The sequence below is a fragment of the Strongylocentrotus purpuratus genome, unplaced genomic scaffold (assembly GCF_000002235.5).
Source record: "Strongylocentrotus purpuratus isolate Spur 01 unplaced genomic scaffold, Spur_5.0 spur5_scaffold_15, whole genome shotgun sequence".
In the NCBI taxonomy this organism is placed as follows: Eukaryota; Metazoa; Echinodermata; class Echinoidea; order Camarodonta; family Strongylocentrotidae; genus Strongylocentrotus; species Strongylocentrotus purpuratus.
This window is the reverse complement of record NW_022145600.1, coordinates 5,507,422-5,528,426: the sequence shown is the minus strand read 5'-3', so window position 1 is coordinate 5,528,426 and position 21,005 is coordinate 5,507,422. Positions and strand designations below refer to the sequence as shown.

Genomic DNA, 21,005 nt, shown 5'->3' with positions numbered 1-21,005 from the left:
ATGTACCTTTTTACCGTTCCAAAGCGCTGGTCTCCTAAGTCAAACAGGACGGTACCCTCTGCACGAGAAGGTGTGCGCAGCCGTTGCCGCAGTACAATACATCAGCGCATGTTGCAGTGTATACACCCTAGTGGCTATTGCATTCGTCCGTTGGTACGTCATCACCAGGTCTATTCGTGGTCATCAAGGTCTTCATACTCCGAAGAAAATCGCCATCATGGTTGTGATCATCTGGATATTCTCAATCTCCTTCATGGTCGTACCTCCTCTTCTTGGCATTGGAACACTCGGTTATTCCGAATATTACAGCATATGTTCCTTGACAGATACAAACGAACTAGATGACTATTATGTCGTTTTTCAGGGGACTCTGGTTGCCATTGCCCTTCTGCTCACTCTTATATTTTACATTCGTATCTTATGCTATATCTTGCGACATAATAAGCAGTTTCGAGACAAGTTCGCGGTTGATGAAGATGCCGGTTCAAGCTCAACAGAAGCGCATCAGAACAAGGCGCATCAGCACAAGGCTTCTTCGTCCATTTCTGTAGGTTCTCGTCCACCAATGATCAAGGCCATCAACCGGAAAGAGATCGAGATCATTAAGAATCTCTTCATGGTCGTTTGTGTTTTCATGCTCTGTTTCCTACCCACCATTGTGAATTTCATCATCCCTGGTACAAGCGTCTTTACTCTCTACAGTACCATGATAGTGTTAGTGAACAGCATAGTCAATCCGATAATCTACGGGCTCAAGCACCCCAACTGTCAAGAGGTCTTCATAAAAATTCTTTGCTGGCGTCCCGTAGGATAGACATCATGCGAGACCGATCTGAACATTCATGGCAGGCTCTTCGACTGGCGAATTGAGAACTGTTGACTGAAATAATTTTTTAACAAAATAACAAAAAAAGGCCTAAATCGTATCGAACAGCTACATTCGAAAAACCTACGAAATTTAAAGTCTAATGATGGTAGCTCTAAAAGTTCGAAATGGTAGTCAAACAGTTTTTATTGCACAAACAGTGGCTGCTTCAGAACATGTTGAATTATTGATACTTTAGGTAGACTCTAAAAGAATTATAGGTCCAATAAAACCTATGTATGGTAAATAAGATACATGCGTGTCCAGATGTTTATAAAGGATTACACAACATTAATTGTATAATAATGATAAGTGGCCATTTGTAACGCACCCTATCTGTCAACTTGACACTCCTGGCGCAGGTTATTAGAAATGATATGGATAACATTAAATGTATAATAATGATAAGTGGCCATTTGTAACGCACACTATCTGTCAACTTGACACTCCTGGCGCAGGTTATTAGAAATGATATGGATAACATTAAATGTATAATAATGATAAGTGGCCATTTGTAACGCACCCTATCTGTCAACTTGACACTCCTGGCGCAGGTTATTAGAAATGATATGGATAACATTAAATGTATAATAATGATAAGTGGCCATTTGTAACGCACCCTATCTGTCAACTTGACACTCCTGGCGCAGGTTATTAGAAATGATATGGATACTACAGTACCGTCTTGGCATTCACCGGATATTGGTTTAAATTTTACCCAACAGAACATGCATCTTTCCATTTTTACCTGAAATGGTTACAATTTTACGAGTCTCTCTTTTTTTGTATAGACTGCGATGGTATGGAGGGGTTTCTTTTCTGTCCTATGTAATTTAAAATTCTGTTATGAACAATTTTGAATGGAGCAGGTAGAGCAAAGATTGTTGGAAATAATGTTCGACATTAAAAACTGCGATTGAACAACTTCTCATCGTTTAAGCTTGAATCTGGCATTGGGATTTAAATTGTATTTATTCGCTATTCCTTAAAGGTACTATGTCCCATTTGCAGGACAATAAAAATGAAAAGGTTAATTCCAACGGCATTTGAAAGATAATACTAATTTAGAACTTCCTTTTAAAAAAGGCGCTTGAAAATGTCATTAAGTGGAAAAATAGCGACTATTAGTTGTCAAATCGACTTAAGTGCTACCCAGTCAGTAAGTAGGTGAGTAACAATTGTACCGAATGACCGTACGTCTTGTGCTGCACAAAGATTCAATCAGTTTAATTTTGGTCATTACAAGAAGTGGGTTATTGATGAAGACAAATGCTCATGTACCCTTTACAGCTCTTTGTATGTATGTTATTACCAAAGAAGAAAAGTCCAGTCAGTCACTTAATTGTGTTTGACAGTAGACACTAGAAGTAAACGAGTTTCCTTGCATAATTTGAATATTAGGACACTGCTAACGTTTACATTTCACAGATATGACATTCCTGCAAAGTTCTACATAATTTGATGTTGGCTGCAAAAAGGGACATAGTATCTTCCCTCTAATCCTCTTTCGAGGTATTTATTTAAGGTTTTACAAATTTATAGATATTTGCATTTTCCAAGTATGATTTCACCATAAACTTAAAATCGACCCATAAAGAATTTGCGTTGTATTTTTACCTTTGAATGAATATTTTATTTAATTTTGATAGACTGTATAATGTGCTATCGTCCACTTTATGTAGCCTATCACTAGAAGTTCTTCAATTATACATATATTTATCTTCAAAAGGTGATATAAAAGCCTTTGAAGGATATTTCAAAATGTTCGTACGAGTTTACAGTGTAATACAAAATGAAAGGATGTTTCAACTTCCTCACAATGACTACATTTGCTGTCATTAAGAACACAACATTCAAGCAAATTTTGTTCTGATGGTAAAATATTGTTCAGAAATTTTAAATTAAATTAAATTATCCTGTTATCTCTAATTGTACACATTTTGAACTGGAAAAACATTAGACCAAAATAATATGGTTGACGGTTCTTGAGAAACCCAGGCACTCAAATTCGTTCACATATGCCACCACGACCTCCAGTTTAAATTCCACTAGGAATCTTTTGGAGGAACAACAACCAAGTACCAAGTATGACGCGGTAAACTACCGCTTTAAACTACCGCTGCATTTTTTAGATATGTAAATGAATGACAACAGCGCCCTGGGGCGGTATTCTGAACATTGTTGTAAGTTTTGTGTTATCTTCTGTTGAATCTTCCGGAGATAATACAGCGCTAATATTGTTGTAAGTTGATATTCTGAACATTGTTTTATCCCTGTGTTATCTCTTGAAGGACCGCCTCTATCTTATCTTTGACACACCCATTTGTATCGGCCCTACCAATCAAGATTGGTTTTATATAAGCATGATAAGTAGGTCAACCAATAGGAGTGCCATATTGCCATACTGAAGATGCGCCCAGCGCATACTAATCTGTGGCGTAATTAGTTAATTGAGCGCTTATTATATATGCGCGTCATCATATGCGCTGTGCATGTGGCACATGGATCATGAACACAAGTCACGCTTTCAAGAAACATCACATCACATCACATCACAGATGAGAGCATTAAAATCGTCATATCCTAGCATGTAATATCATCGAAATTTCTCATCTGTGATGTCTCCAGTCAACACACAACCTTCTTTTAACTCGTCTATTGGCACTAAGTTGGTTCTGGGCCCGGCCCCCCCCCCCCCCCACTCAGAGGTCGGAATGACCGCATGCGTGTTGCCAAAATGTCCGGTAAAGGGGTACTTTTCGTGCGACAAAGTCCGGCCCGAGATTTGTAAAAAAAGGGGTGTATTTGACTTTTCACCCGGAGATTTCTTTAAAAAGGGGGTGTTTTTCTTTTTTTCTCTCATCTCTTTGGAATCCTGAGAAATAATTCCGAATTTAGGGGGGTACATTGAGCATTTTTCCTGATTAAGGGGGGTCTCCAAGGCAGGAAAAGCCCGCAAAAAGCCCGCGAAAGGGGGGTTCGGAAATGTTGGCAGTCCTCAGATAGGGGGTGCTTTCAAAAAGAGGGTACGAGCATATGCGTACCCTAAATAACACTGAGTGGAGGGGCCGGGGTTCTGGGCAAGACAGATTGCCGCTATCATATCACCATGAAAGAAACAACAATCCCCTACCTGTTGTAAATATTGTTGTACATACCATGCAAGATAAGATAAGATAAAAGATACAACAACTTTCAGAATACCAATTATCTCGACATATTATCTCTCATGCGCATGAGGATTACAATCATGTCATCATAACAAAACAGGTTTTGCCGCATCATATATGAACGAGGCTTTACATGTGATTTAAAGGGGCAATCTAACGTTTATAATAGTACCTTTTATTTGTGTGAAAGCAGAAATGAAGAGGGTTATGAATGTCGGAAATATTGTGAGATCACAAAATCTATGCTAATCTAGAATTGGATTTTGGTCACTGGATTTTGACGTAATCTAGGGACAACGCTTCTGTCTGTCGTGTACAAAAAATATCATTAATTTGTGTTTACCTCTTTCGTGGCACTACTCAAAATATATCATGAATAGCATATTAATACCGGTCCTCTTAAGCAAAGAACCTCCTGGGTGATACATCTTGAAAAATTGACACTTAATCTATACTGTGTTAGCAATTAAATGGTAAAGTGGTGCGGTACTTCATCACAGTGGCATAATCTAATTTTGAGTGCTGAATTGCCCATACGTATAGTGATTACAACTTTACAAGAAAATGCACAACTTTCTTAAGTTTTGTCCGATTTCATGCAACTTTCACCAGTCTGCTTCTTTAATTATTTTTATTTTGTTAGTGTAGTTGTCTTTTTAGGTTGAACGTTTCTTTAAGCGTGCTGGTGATAAAAAAATAATGATGTTAATAATGACATTGGATTCTTGTATAGCGCTTATGTATGGTCTGACTGAGGTTTAAATAAAAATGTTCTAATAATTGTTGAGTACGTAAAGTAAACACTGCACTTGCTAATGGACAGTTATAATAGCTAAGAACTATTTTGATGTCAGCTTAGCTTTATTCTTTTCGTAAAATTGAAATTGCATTTTAATTCAATGTTTTTATTATGCATGTGTAGTCATCTTAAAGAGTATAGTATTAATTTTGGAATAAACATGAATGTACACAAAACGTTTAGAAACAACAATTGAGCTTGTAATAATATTTATAACAATAGTACATGTTTCTTATAAATCAATATTCCATTAACTAACTAAAGTGCCTGCAGTATCATTTTTACCCCGGTCTCTGGATTTAATTACTATCCTGCAGTATTCATTCTCCACTCCCTGGTGAGTATTTTAGCTAGTCGCATCTTTTCATGGGCATGCACATTTTAATCCAAACACAGTGATGTTTGCATCCAAGCAGGTACCCGTTTCAGGCGCGGATCCAGGATTTCTTAGGGGGGGGCCCACTTTTTTTTTTTTTAATTTAAAAAAAAAAAAAAAAAAATCACAGAAAAGGGGGGGGGGGGTTGCTCCAAAATACACACATAAAAAACCGAAGGGGGTGGGTCAACCCCCTAACCCCCTTTCCCCCCCCCTTCTGTACGTGCCTACTCGTCTGAAAATAATTTTCCCCACCCGCGCGAAGCGCGGAAGCTTTTACGTTTCATTAAATCATTAGAAAAAGAAGACGATTCGTTGTACAGTTTTTACTCTTAATCCTCGTCTTAATTCATCCCCCTCTCCCGCGCAAACCTCGGAAGCTTTTACGTTTCATTAAATCATTAGAGAAAGAAAACGATTCGTTGTACCGTTCTCGACTCTTAATCCTCATCTGAATTCAGTTTTCCCCTCCTCTCCCCTGCGCGAAGCGCGGAAGCTTGTACGTTTCATTAAATCACTAGAGAAAGAAGACGATTCGTTGTACCGTCCTCGAAAATAATCCTCGTCTGAATACAGCTTTTACGTTTCATTAAATCATTAGCGAAATAAGACGATTCGTTGTACCGCTATGACTTTTAATCCTTGTCTAATTAAGTTTCCCCCCTCCCACTCGAAGCGCGGAAGCTTTTACGTTTCATTAAAATAATCATTAAAGAAAGAAGACGATTCGTTGTACTGTTTTCGACTCTTAATCCTTGTCTAAATTCAGTTTCCCCCCCGCTACGACGTTTCATTAATTTTTTAGAGAATGAAGACGATTCGTTGTTCCGCTATCGAAAATAATTTAGTTCCCCCCCTCCCCTTCCGCGCGAAGCGCGGAAGCTTCGACGTTTCATTAAATTATTATAGAAAGAAGACAATTCGTTGTACCGTTCCCGAAAATTATCCTCGTCTGAATTAAGTTCCCCCTGCCCTCCCCCGCGCGTAGCGCGGAAGCTTTGACGTTTCATTAATTCATTAGAGAAAGAAGACGATTCGTTGTACCGTTCTCGACTCTTAATCCTTGTCTGAATTTCAACTCCCCACCGCCCCCTGGCTACGCGCCTGCTGTCAGATATGTTGATACCTTGTCCGCCCCGGAAGCTCTGGGGTTTAAGGTTTTAATTTACGGTCAGATTAGCATTCAGGGGTCCGCCTTAGCGCCCTAGACGGGGTCCAGGGGACAGAGCCCCGGAAGTTCAGGAGTTTAGGCATTTAATAACGGTCAGATGAGCATTATTTTGATACCTAATTGTTACAATGGCAGGTCACTAATTGGCTTGGGGTTCAAGGGGCGGAGCCCTGGAATCTCAAGGGTTTTAGGCACTCAATTACGGTCAGATGAGTATCGAGGGGCCCGCCTTAGGGCTCTTGGTTGGGTCCAGGGGGCAGAGCCCCCAGAAGCTCAGGGGTTTTAGGCGTTTAATTACGATCAGATGAGCATTTTTGATACCTTATTATTTGTGACACTAGCAGGACACTATTTGGCGTGGGGTCCAGGGGGCAGAGCCCCCAGAAATCAGGGGTTTTAGGCATTAATTGACCGTCATATGAGCATCTAAGGGCCCGCCTTAGGGCCCTAGGTGGAATCCAGGGGGCAGAGCCCTTAGGATTTTAGGCATTAATTTTAATCATGGTCAGATGAGCATATTTTGATACCCCATTATAATGTGACACTGGCAGTTAACTATTTTTTTCTTTCTCGCTCTCTTTCTTTCTATTTCTCTTTAATATACTTTTTCAAAGAAAGTGTGGGGGAGGGGCTCGAGGATCCCGATCCCCGCCGTTCCACGGGCCCTGATATGTAGGCATCTTAAGAAGCATTTTCTTGCCTGGCTGTAAATTTAGGAATTTGTCATTTCCCAACAAACGCATGAAGTGAGGAAAATTATCTCATTTCAGCATTATTTGTTAACCACCGTTATGGAATTATAAATAAACCACGTTTGAATTCTATTTCTCCACCCCCCTGCCCTATCAGTATATGCCAGTGCCCCCCCCCCTTCGATCTACACCTTGTTGGCGGGAAAATTGCAACTGATATCCCTTACCTTTCTTCATTCTCTTTTTTTTCCTTTCCCTTTCTCTCCTCTTTCACTTTCCCTTCCCTTCCTTATCTCTCTTTTAGGTTTGCTGGGGGGGGGGGGGGGAGGGGCACGGTCATTTTGGTCCCCAACCCGCTTCACATATTGTTGGCGGGATTAACCGCAACTGATCTCCGCTTCTTTTTTCCCTTTTCTTTTTTTCTTCCTCTTTTAGTTCCCTTTTAGCTCTCCTCTTTTCCTTTTCCTTCCTTCTCTCTTTTTTAGGGGGGACGGGGGGGGGGGGGGGAGGCTAGGGTCTTCCCCCCCCTCGATCCACAACTTGTTGGCGGGAAAATTGCAACTGATATCCCTTACCTTTCTTCATTCTCTTTTTTTTCCTTTCCCTTTCTCTCCTCTTTCACTTTCCCTTCCCTTCCTTATCTCTCTTTTAGGTTTGCTGGGGGGGGGGAGGGGCACGGTTATTTTGGTCCCCAACCCGCTCCACGCATTGTTGGCGGGATTAACCGCAACTCATCTCCGCTTCTTTTTTCCCTTTTCTTTTTTTCTTCCTCTTTTAGTTCCCTTTTAGCTCTCCTCTTTTCCTTTTCCTTCCTTCTCTCTTTTTTTAGGGGGGACGGGGGGGGGGAGGCTAGGGTCTTCCCCCCCCCCTCGATCCACAACTTGTTGGCGGGAAAATTGCAACTGATATCCCTTACCTTTCTTCATTCTCTTTTTTTTCCTTTCCCTTTCTCTCCTCTTTCACTTTCCCTTCCCTTCCTTATCTCTCTTTTAGGTTTGCTGGGGGGGGGGGGGAAGGGGCACGGTTATTTTGGTCCCCAACCCGCTCCACGCATTGTTGGCGGGATTAACCGCAACTCATCTCCGCTTCTTTTTTCCCTTTTCTTTTTTTCTTCCTCTTTTAGTTCCCTTTTAGCTCTCCTCTTTTCATTTTCCTTCCTTCTCTCTTTTTTAGCGGGGAAGGGGGGGGGGGAGGCTAGGGTCTTTTGCCCCCCCCCCCTCGATCCACAACTTGTTGGCAGGAAAATTGCAACTGATATCCCCCTTCTTTTCTTTTTTTTCTTCCTATTTTGTCCTTCCCTTTATCTCCTCTTTATCTTTTTTCTTTCCCTTTCCTTCCTTCTCTTTTATTTTTTTATTGAGGGGGGGGGGGAAGGGGGGAGGCAAGTCCTTCCCCCCGATCTCCTTCTTCCCTCTTTTCTTTTCTTCTTCCTCTTCTTTTTTTCCCTTTCTCTCCTCTTTCCCTTCTTTTCCTTCTCTCTCTCTCCTTTTTTTTTTTTTTTTTTTTGCGGGGGGGGGGGGGGGCAAGGCACGCTCGCCCCCCCTGGATCCGCGCCTGACCCGTTTAACACCTTGGTGGAGAGGGGCAATATAGATAAACTGTCTTAATCAAGGACATAATGTTCTTTTATAAATCGTTCTTTTTATGCATTATGGAGTAACAAACCTGATAAAATCAATAGAGAACAAATGTGTCAAATGTATAATAAAGGTGGGGTTAAGATGATTGATATTTACATTCATGCTAAATCCCTGAAAATATCATGGATTAGAAGATTTGTAACTGATTCTCAGATAGAAAGTTTCACTTTTCACATGTTCAATTCATTCTTGCCCCAAACCTATTTTTTCACCTGTATATGGGCTAACATTATTTTATCAAATAAGCAGACTTGACTCCAAATCCATTTTGGAAAGAGGTACTTTTCGCTTGGTCAGATTTGGTCGAACTTCTCATTGGCGACATTGCAAGTCAACCTCTCTGGAATAACCCCCACATTAAAATGAATGACAAAGTGGTATGTTTTGGGGCTTGGAATTTACGAGGAATACTTTTTGTGAACGACATCCTAAAAATAGATGGTTCCTTTTTTCTTCATATTTTGAGTTTCAGCGGATATTTGACATACAAACAGATTTCCTCCAGTACTATGGTCCTTGTAATGCAATTCGGTCAGGTTTTAAAATGACTACACATGTAGCTCTTAGTAAGGCCTTAGAACCTATCATTCCCGAAGCCGTGCACCTTGCGGTGAAAACAAATGTTGGTTGTTCACATATTTATCAGTCTTTGCTAAAAAAACAAAGTAAAAGAATGTAAAGCCCTTACAAAGTGGAAAAGTTTTTTAGATTTTCAAGATGTACTTTGGGGTTCGTACTGTCAAATTCCATTTCAGTCAACAATAGATATCAACATGAGGTGGTTTCAAATCAAGATTTTAAATAGAATATTACATATGAAGGACAGTTTGTTAAGATTTGGTGTAGTGGCTGACAAGAAGTGTACTTTTTGTAGTAACAGTGATGAAACTATCATACATGTTTTTTGCTTTTGTAACTGTTCTAATGAAGTATAGTCGAAGTTAGAGTTCTGGATATTTCGTAATACGGGGGAAAGGATCAAACTTACAACTTACTTGGATTTTTGCGGTAGCAATAATAATGCACTCAACTGTGTTCTGATGGTCGTAAGACAAGAAATATTTTCAGCTAAATTACGAAATCAAATACCATCATTTGATATAATTTTATCAGCTGTAAAACGTTATTATGAAATGGAAAAATATATATACCAAACAAATCTCAGAGAGAATAAATTGAAAAAGAAATGGTTTCACTTTAGAAAATGTTTTGAGAGTGTTGGAAATGTGCTAACATAAACATGATCATGTATTTTATGTTTGGTTTTTTCTTTTTTTAAATTATATATTTAAAGTAATAATTTTGTCATAAATGTTTGTTTTTTATCTGCCACAAAAGTTTTCGGTCGTGATGATTATTATCTGTGTTAAGCCGTTATGTATGGAAATTATTGATTTAATTATTTGTATATGATATATGGATATACTGTATATGATGGAACTTGTTTTGAAAATAAAGAACCCTGTGGAAGGGGAATTTTTTTTTTTTTTTTTAAAGGACATAATGTGCCGTGCCGGGGCTCAAACCTACGGCCTCGGCATTTCCAGTGAAGAACTTAAACATTATTAATTCATCAATTATTTTAAGTAAATTACTGAAATCGATTCGTCTAAATATCAAATAATTAAATGCTGTACTGTTCATATTAGAAACTGTACCTTTTGATGGGTTGAGTGATCCGTTATTTTCAATGTAGCACGCACATACAAAATTACCTGTTGATTTACTGTCTCAACTTAATCACAATGTTAACAAATACATTTTCTTCTTCAAAAACCCATAAAAGTCCCGTTTGCCAACATCCCAATTATTCTGTATGACTCGCAAAATGGTTTCCGAGCCAATCGCAACACACCATAACATACACCAAAGAGATACTAAAACATAAAAAAACAAAAATTGATCATTGCTATCGATAATTGGTTCCGGTTTTCTGATGTTTTCATAATCATTTAATATTCAGACTGGGCTATGGATGTGCACGTAGACTGTCGTTGGAGTATTTGACTTTTGAAAAGCCGAACTATTAAAATAAAACAATTAAACAATCATAACATGTAGTTTTTAAGCTTCTACCAACCTTAAATTTGTTATGCAAGCTTTCGTCCATTCATGTGGACTTTCTCTAAATCGTTTAATCGGACTTTATACAATCGCTTAATGAACCAATCGGACTTGATACAATCGTTTAATGAATTAATTTTGTTGTCATCTCCACAATTTACTTACAAAATTGTTTGATTATAGGGCATTATCATAGAAAGCAAATGACACACACCCGCGCACTCAAACTCATGCACATCCACACACGTGCATACACACGCACACACGCACACACACACGCGCACACACATACACACACGCACTCACACATCCCACCCCAGCCCCTAAGTTAAAAACAAAATCCTCCAACGATCACAAAACAAAACGTTACTAACAACATCCCTCAAAACAGAATAAAAGATTTCCTTCAGCTTTACAATAAATTCTGAGTGAAAGAAAATGGCACTTCTCCACTTCACCCACACGCATGCATACATACACATCCATCCTTCACATTTTCCTCTACCGTTCTCCTCTTCTCTTCTCTCTATTCTCCCTGTTTCCAACCCCTTGTAAGAATATTCCCTGACTTTCACACCCTATTTCATTCCATTCGTATCCGGGCACCTACCCCCTGGACATCCACCCCCGGATTACCACCCCAGTCAACTACCCCCTAGGACAACTACCCCCTAGGGCAACCACCCCAGGACAACTACCCTCTTTGATAGTTGTCCGCGGGGTAGTCGTCCTAGAGGATGGTTGTCGTATGAGGTAGTTGTCTGGGGTTAGATGTCCAGGGGTAGATGTCTGGGGGTAGTTGTCCGGGGGTAGTTGCCCCGGGGGTAGTCGTCCTGGAGGGTGGTTGCCCTAGGGGGTAGTCATATAGCTCCGTTTAGTCTCATTTAAAAACGCCGCCTATCGTCAGAGTCCAGCAGCCTAACATGTTAGCCTTTGGACTTTTACCCCCCCCCCCAAATCGTTAAAAATCATTTTTAGTTTAAACGAAAAGCACATCCACCCCGACGTACGTTATGACTAGCTCATTTATTGGAACCCTCATGTCCCATTGACTTTATTTAATCAAAATAGGTCGCAAGCTCGCCATTGCGATTAACATATATAACTCATGTGCAACAAGTCTAACTTTGGACTCAATTTGCCACGCTATTGTAAGGTTATAGGTCAAGCACACGAATGATAACAAGCATGAATTATCATAGATCAGTTCTGATTTTTTCATTATGTCCATTTCAGCCAACCCCTACCATAATGTTTCCATTTAGTACAGGCAAGCATTTTGCCGAGGTAAGCAAAAACATGAATATTCATGAACGCCATGGACTATTAGATTATTTACAGAGGGGTGCAATTGCGCAGTACATCAAACTCCCCTACTTTCAGTCAAGTATTTCATTGTATTATGTAGTTCGGTAGGTTTATTTTACTAACTGTTTAATTATCAGATATCAGTGATAGTTTAAAGATTTAGAAAAGGTTCTTGTATTTTATATTTAGCAAAGCAATTTCACATACAAAATCACTATCAAGTGTCGTCTGATTCGCCGATTGGTGTCTGCTATATACGTTCAAGGCACATTTAAATGTGGAGTGTGATGTACACATTTTACTCGTCATTGTAGATTTATGATTAGCTATCTGCCATGTATTAGTAGGGTGATCACACTGCCTGTGCACACAGTCTGTCCTATGCACACACACAAACACAACAGCAGTCAGTTGGTAGAAATAGCAATTTTCGTAAATTTATTTAACTCATAGCCTGCTATAAGGCTGCATGCACGCTATTGTTACTCTGCTTCTTGCAAGCTAGCACGCATTCGTAATAGCAGTTATTGTTCATGCTCATTGGACTGTGCCTAGTGTTTTGCACGCCCTTTTGGTAGTACCATCGCGTTAATCCGTTTATCTCGTTATAAATCTGGCACTGGGGGGATCAGCCCTGTGGCAGGATAAGAGTTAAACAAAACTGAACAATATTTTAATTTTTTTTATTTCACATATCTTTCAAGCATACCTTTAACTACAATTCTGTGTAGTTTCAATGTTATAGGCATGTGGAAAATATGTTAAATTATTAATTAGAATATTGTCTTTTCAGCCATGTGTGACATGGCCCGCTGAACATGAAAATGCACCTCAATGTATAAAACTCCCCTACAAAAATGCAATATTCTCATGTCTTTCACTCATTAAATCAATTTGTTGTTTACACTCAAGGTAGCCACAACAGTATTGGGGTCACCAAAATTTTTTCTGAAATTCAGTCCTTGTGGAATGTTTTGGCCTGTTGAATGGTTTCTCGGAAAATCGTCATAAATTCTCAAATCTGACATTTAAAAAAATAAAACTATACTGTGACGTAGCTGATAATCTGCAAACTCTTATCATTTGGTCGGTTTTTCTGAATAATTTGTGAAACATATGAGGAAATAGCTGTAACGGTGATCCAAGTAATTTCCATCGACATTTTTTATTGGCATTGCAAAAATATTTGGAATTTAATGTTAATATTTGGTGTAAATAATGATCTAGAAATATATAATTCAACAAATGCCAACAAAATGAACAGTTTGACTTTCCTAAATATATAATTAGCTGAAATTACCTAATTTGCATATTTGATGAATATTCATAATTTTTCTTTTCTTCAAAAAGTATATATTTCCATACCTGTCTGATATACGAAGGTTTCATTGATGTATCGTGTTCAGTTTTGATTTGATTACATATGCGCATATTAATTAGGCGGACTTAGTTATTTTCACAACTTTTTCATATCTGCAGATTCGCAAAAATGGCAAAAATGACTTATTTTGTTTGCTTCTGTTTTCAAAACGGTAATAGATATATGAATTTTCTTTTTTGTATTTTTTACCACAAAGATGATATTTTAGTGTCTGATAATTTTTTTTTTTTTTTTTGTGTCCGAGATAGTGATGAAATAAGCTGTCAACTTTGTCGAATTTTGCCATTTTTGCCAATTTGACCATTTCTGGCAGGTTTTTCGGTAATTTTGCGATATCAAAAAAATGGTACAAAATCACAACGGTTTGACAGATTTCAATTCTGTTTTTCGTTTTTCGAAGCTTTTATAAAGCTTGATCATTTGCAATCGTCAAAAAACATGTGTTTGTTGTACTTATTTTTGGTGTGCTAAACCTAGTATTAGTCTTTAATTGTTGACACACATACAATTACTCCACACATGAACACTCTCACTTCCTCTCCCCAACACATCATTTTCGCACACCCGGTTCACACATCATACCCAATGGCATATACACCCTGCAACGTAGTTTGGTAGTGACGCCGAACTAGCTTTGTTTGAGACAACCGGAGCAATATGTGTCCTAGGGAGTAATTGTCCTAGGAGGTAGTTGTCCTAGGGGGTAGTTGACTGGGGGTGGTTATCCGGGGGTGGATGTCCTGGGGGTAGGAATCCTTTCAAGGAAATGAGACTGTATTTCTTATTACGCTTTCTGAGCGTACGTTTATTGCATAAATTGTATCTAATCATTTAATTGCATCACTTTATGACCACTTTTCATAAACTAAGTACAAGTCTCTTCAGCACTCTAAACCTAAATACTTTAGCGAATAATTCCTTATTGATTTGCAAATTGTGTGTATTAGTATAGAATATACAATCTTCGAAATTATGCACTTGTACTCTTGAAAAACAAAATCATGCTCTTTTTAGATCTATTAAATGTAGTTTGAAACCGGAACGATGACTGGACAAATCAATAAATAAAATCTGGCAATGATACCAAAATCAAGATATAGTCCTCTTTCTTGCTCCAAGCTCTGTTTCTCGACACCTTGAACTACCTCTTCTGATGTTGTCCTGTCTATTTTATGTATTTTCTTTAAAGGCCACTTTAACGGTTTTCTTTCCAAATGATATGATTTGTGTTTTTTACCTAAATTTTCTTTGATTGATGGTGCATTATTGCCGACAATCCATGTATAGGTGCCTGATGACTTGTCTTAATATGACAGTCAAAGCTGAGCTTTAAAGTTAAACTTTTACCAAATTGCCTAAGAAGCAGCAACGGTTATTGATAGCAAATTGTGAATCTAATCCCATGCGCTTGACGGAGAGGCGACACTAATGGGCGAATGTACGGATATTGCAATCTTTGAACAACGGCACATTTCACCCGAGGCAATAAATCGATCACAGACTCAGTTACGATATCAAGAGGACTTGAAACAGGCTTTTGTGCAGTTGCACTCGTATAAACTCTGGCTAATAATTCAGGATTTTTAAAAATAAACATCTTCAGGAAAGAAACTGTCATTTTAACCGTGGCCAAGGGTAATGGATATTGCGTATTGATCAGAGTGAAGGATAATTTAAGTTACATGAAGGTCTACCTTGTGTTGCCTGCAATATTATCATTGCTTGCTACCACCTTTTTAAAGTGTGGTCTTAGTCGTTGACTTTTTCCATCATTAAGAATCAACCATACTCTACAGCGGAACGGTAGCCTTTTTGCTTTTTTAAAATGGAAAATGCAACAGATACTTATTTTATTTATGTATCAGTGGTCATTGCAAAGGTTGACTTAAAAAGTTTGGACATGATGGCGGTGATTCCGAGTGCGACATCAGAAATTAATGTCGTCAAACATCGAGCAATCGTGGCAGCCATTTTGCTCGTATTTGCCTTGGTCGGTCTATTTGGTAACGCCCTCGTCATCATTTCATTCATCGTTGGCAGAAAGCTTCGGACGATCACCAATGTTCTGGTGGTCAATCTGGCTTTCCCTGATTTCATGGCATGTACCGTCTTACTGTTCCAAATTGCTGGTCTCCTAAGTCAAACAGGAAGGTACCCTCTGCACGAGGCGGTGTGTGCAGCCGTTGTCGCAGTACAATACACCGGCGTATGCTGCAGTGTGTACACCCTAGTCGCTATCGCATTTGTCCGTTGGTACGTCATCACCAGATCTATTCGTGGTCATCAAGGGTTTCACACCACGAAGAAAATCGCCATCATGGTTGTGATTATATGGATATTCTCAATCTCATTCATGGTCGTACCTCCTGTTCTTGGCATTGGAACACTCGGTTATTCAAAATATTCAAGCCTATGTTCATCGACAGATACAAACGAACTAGATGAGTATTATGTATTTCTTCTAGGGGCTCTGATCGCCATTGCACTTCTGCTCACCCTTGTATTTTACGTTCGTATCTTATGCCATGTCTTGCGACATAATAAGCAGTTTCGAGACAAGTATGCGGTTGATGAAGGAACCGGTTCAAGCTCAACAGAGGCATACCAGAACACGGCTTCTTCGTCCATTGCTGCAGGTTCTCGTCCACCTATGATCAAGGCCATCAACCGGAAAGAGATTGAGATCACTAAGAATCTCTTCATGGTCGTTTGTGTTTTCATGCTCTGTTTCCTAGGCACCAGTGTGAATTTCATCATCCCTGGTAGCAGCGTCTTAACTATCTACAGTACCATGATATTGTTAGTGAACAGCATAGTCAATCCGATCATCTACGGGCTCAAGCACCCCAACTTTCAAGAGGTCTTCAACAAAATTCTTTGCTGTCGTCCCGTATGATAGGCATCATGCGAGAACGTTTATAGCAGGCTCTTCGACTGGCGAATTGAGAACAATTGACTGAAAGAACAGTGGAACAAAATTTATCAAAAAAGGGCCTAAATCGTATGGAACAGCTACATACACAAGTATTGATACTTAAGCTACACTCTTACTCTCAAAATTACAGGTGTAAGATACATGCATTTCCAGATGTTTATAAAGGTTTACATTACATTACACTCCTTGCGCCGGCTATGAGAAATGATTTTGATACTACAGCACAGTCCTGGCATTTATCGGATATTGGTACAAATTTTACCCGACAAAATATATGCCTGTTTCTTTTTTTACCAAACGTGGTTAAAATTTTACGAGTCTCTCTTTTTTGGACTGCGATGGTGCATAAGGGTTTCTTTTTTGTCCTAGTAATGTGAAATTGTGTTGTGAACAATTTTGAATGAAACAGGTGGGGCAAATATTGTTGGAAATAAATGTTTGAAATTAGAAACTGCGATTGAACAACTTGTCATCGATTAAGTGTGTATCTGGTTGTAGGATTTCCATTGTATTTATTTGTATGACGCGGTATTAAACCGCTTTAAACCACTGCCGGGTTTTTAAACGTGTAAATAAATGGCAACAACATCGCCCAACAAAGGTCCTCCGCTTTACCCACTTAACTATAGATTTAATATTTAATACTGAATAGTGAAATGCAGAAGTGTATTTCGTTCACATTTTTCAAAAGGGCCAAGGGTAGGTGGTAATGCTGTAAATTGTAGCTCACAAGTAAGCAATGTTGTTGGGCACACTCGTAGCGGTAGGAGGGTGAATTGCCGAGTTCGCCTTCATTTGTAAATATGTTTATTTATTCATACTATCATGTGTTTATTATTGTTCATATTATTACATGTTTATTATTGTTCATATTATCACATGTTTGTCTTTGTTCATATTATCATTTGTGTATCATTGTTATCTATTGTTATATTGATACTATGTTGTAAATATGTTTGTACTCTCATATTAAAATAGGGTCGATAGAGTCAAGAAAATCTTACAAATCTTGCATCCATGTCAGCTTTTTGTAGAAAAAATTGTAGAAAAACTAGTTTTTAATCAGTTGTATACATTTTTGAATGACAATAATATCCTTAATGTTAATCAATCAGGGTTCAGACCCCATCATTCTACGTTAAGTGCACTTTTGAACGTCAAGAAAGATTGGTTACATAGTATGGATAAAGGGGAGGTGATTGGAATGGTAACAATTAATTTACAGAAAGCTTTCGATACCGTAGACCACTCGGTACTGTTAAATAAACTGCGTTTAAATGGATTAGACCAGCATGCATGTAAATGGTTTCTTAGTAACTTGAACGATCGAGCGAAATTCACTGTCGCAAATGGTGTTCATTCATCACCACAGACAATTAAATGCCGAGTACCACAAGGGTCGAATTTAGGACCATTATTATTTTTGATCTTTATTAACGACTTACCAAACTGTCTTAAAAATTGTGCTGTTTCACTATATTCCGATGATTACCGCATTTATTTATGCTAGCAATATTATAAAAGATATTGAAAAAACATTTGAATCAAGACTTACGGAATATCTGATTGGCTTTCATGTAATCGGCTCGCATTAAATACAAAGAAATATGAAACAATGCTAATCGGATCTAGAAAAAGAATTTGTGGAAATAATCTAGATCTTTTTTGATAACATAAAACTGAATCAGGTTATTGTGTGTAAATACATTGGGGTATATATTCATAACTCGTTAGATTGGAATGAACATGTGAAACATTTGTGAAAAAGTACTTTGAAGAATTTGTATTTTATCGAAAAAACTGCATTACTTCTTAAGAAGTCAATTGCTCAAAGTAAATTAGATTATTGTGATGTTTTTCGGAACAATACAAAGAAACAAAATATTCAAAAACTACTAATTTTACAAAATAGATTACTTAAAACAGTTATAAGAGTGGAAATAGATACTCAACTAGACTTTTGTATGAAAATTGTGTTTGGATACCTTAGTTGGGAGACGTAAGAAATATGTTCTATTCATAATGTATACAATTGCAGACCAATCAACCCCCGATTATCTTTTAAGTTAATCTAATTTTAAATACACTTCCGAAAGCTTAAGAAATGCTCCTCGTATGTTTACTTTACCAAGAATTCAAACGTGCTTCAAAAGGAAAAGTTAAAGTTATTATGATGCAAAACTATGGAATGAACTGCCGGTAGAAACTAAATATAAACCAACTTATACTTTTAAAAAGAGTTTATAATATTTGTATTATCATGTTTGACTCTTTATAGCAAAGAAAAACAACAGATTTTTGTTTCTTATATTTTTTTCTGTACGTTTTCTTTTTCTAAATTAGGGCTTGTTTGGATTTGTAGCCTTCTAACCTATTTGTAAATATATATGTGTGTATGTTTTATTTAGCTTTGTATGTAAACCATGTTTATCTATAATGTATGATTCTTTGTAACATTGTGTTTGCTTTTTATATGCACAGCCATGCTGAAGTAGGCCACCGTGCTAAAATAAAATAAACAAACACACAAACAAATCTTTAAAAATAAAACACTAGATTTTGCCGATAAATGTGAACGCGACTTGACATGTACTTTAAAGGGGTAATTTAACGTTTGTAATCAGGTTCATTTGTGTAAAAGCAGAACAAATTGAAACAGAATGGCGAAAGCTTGAAATAAATTGGAGCAATAATAATAGGGTCGTGAATGTTGGAAATATAATGAGATCACCAAATCTATGCGAATCTCGAATTAGATTTTAGTCCACATCGACGTAATTTAGGGACAACTCTTCTGTTCGTCGTGTACACAAAATATCATTAATTTTTGTTTACCTCCATTGTGGCACTACTCAAAATATATCACGAATAGCATGTTATTGCAGGTCCACTTAAAAGAAAACATGCACCTGAGTGATACATCTTGAATTGTAATAGCAATTAAATGGTAACGTTGTCCGGCACTTTATCACATCGACATTAGCTAATTTTGAGTGCTGAAGTGCCCATACGAAAAGTGATTACAACTTTACCAAAAAAATGCACTGCTTTCTTATTGTTTGTCCATTTTATGCCCTTTTCACTAGTCCGCTTCTCTGATTATTTCTGCTATCTTTAGTATCAGTAACTATTAAGATTGAATATTTCTTTAAGCGTGCTGGTAATTAAAAAAAATGATGATAATAAGGAGTATTTTTTATTTTATTGATGGTGCATTAAATCCGATATTCTTTGTAGCGGTTCGTGTTACTTGTCCTAATGACAATCAAAGCTGCTTTCTAAAGATGAACTTCAACCAAATTGCTTAAAACGCAGAACCGGTTATTGACATCAAATCGTGGATCAAATTACGTGCGCCTAACAGAGAGGCGACACTAATGGTTTCATGAATATAGTAATCATTGAACAAAGGCACATTTTGCCCAAAGGCAATAAATCGGTCACAGATTCAATGAAGATATAAAGAGGTCTTAACACAGGCTATTGTGCAATTGCACACGTATTAACTCTGGCTAATATTTCTGAACTCATATTATTCTGATGTCATATTAACAGACGGCAATCCAAATGGATATTGCGTATTGGTCAAACCAACAGGCTCTTGTTAATTTCATGGAGGTCTTCCTTGTATTGCCTGCAATATTGCCATTGCATGCTTATGCTGATATAAGAACAAATCGTGTTTTTGCCATTTAGCTTCAAGAACTTCCAATTCGTAACTTCGCGTGCTAGGACGCTTTTAAAGTGTGGTCTTAGGAGTTGACTTTTTCCAGCATTAGAAAGTGACCATACTTTACAGCGGAACGGTAGCCTTTATGTTTTTTTTATAATGGAAAACGCAACAGATATTTATTTTCTTTATGGATCAAAGGTCGTTACACAGGTTGATTCAACAAGTTTGGACATGATCACGATAATTCCAAGTGTGACATCAACAGTTAATGTCGTTGCTTTTAAACATCGAGCAATCGTTGCAGCCATTTTGCTCGTGTTAGCATTGGTTGGTCTATTTGGTAACGCCCTCGTCATCATTTTAGTCATCGTTTGCAGAAAGCTTCGAACGATCACCAATGTCCTGGTGGTCAATCTGGCTTTTGCCGACTTCATAGCATGTACCTACTTACCGTTCCAAAGCGCTGGTCTCCTAAGTCAAACAGGAAGGTACCCTCTGCACGAGGCGGTGTGCGCAACCGTTGCCGCAGTAGGATACATCAGCGTGTGCTGCAGTGTATACACCCTAGTCGCTATCGCATTCATCCGCTGGTACGTCATCACTAGATCTATTCGTGGTCATCGAGGTCTTCATACCCCGAAGAAAATCGCCATCATGGTTGTGATCATCTGGATAATCTCAATCTCATTCATGGTCGTACCTCCTGTTCTTGGCATTGGAACACTCGGTTATTCCGAATATTACAGTCTATGTTCTGTGACAGATACTAACGAACTAGATAGCTATTTTATCTTACTTCAAGGGAGTCTGATCGCCATTGCACTTCTGCTTACCCTCATATTTTACATTCGTATCTTACGCCATGTCTTCCGACATAATAAACAGTTTCGAGAGGCACATCATAACAATGCTTCTTCGTCCGTTTCTTCAG

At 38.1% G+C, this 21,005-nt stretch overlaps 1 protein-coding gene across 1 annotated transcript; it reads left to right on the top strand.

Annotated features, from left to right (window-relative positions):
- Window positions 1-15,369: 15,369 nt before the first annotated feature.
- LOC581968 (5-hydroxytryptamine receptor 1B-like) lies at window positions 15,370-16,362 on the top strand. Its single transcript, XM_781945.2, has one exon. The coding sequence runs from the start codon at window positions 15,370-15,372 to the stop codon at window positions 16,360-16,362; it is 993 nt and encodes a 330-aa protein (XP_787038.2).
- The last annotated feature ends 4,643 nt before the right edge of the window (window positions 16,363-21,005 follow it).

Coding starts and splice junctions, on each gene's coding strand:
- LOC581968 (XM_781945.2), top strand. CDS start 15,370: ATGGCGGTGATTCCGAGTGCGACATCAGAAATTAATGTCGTCAAACAT.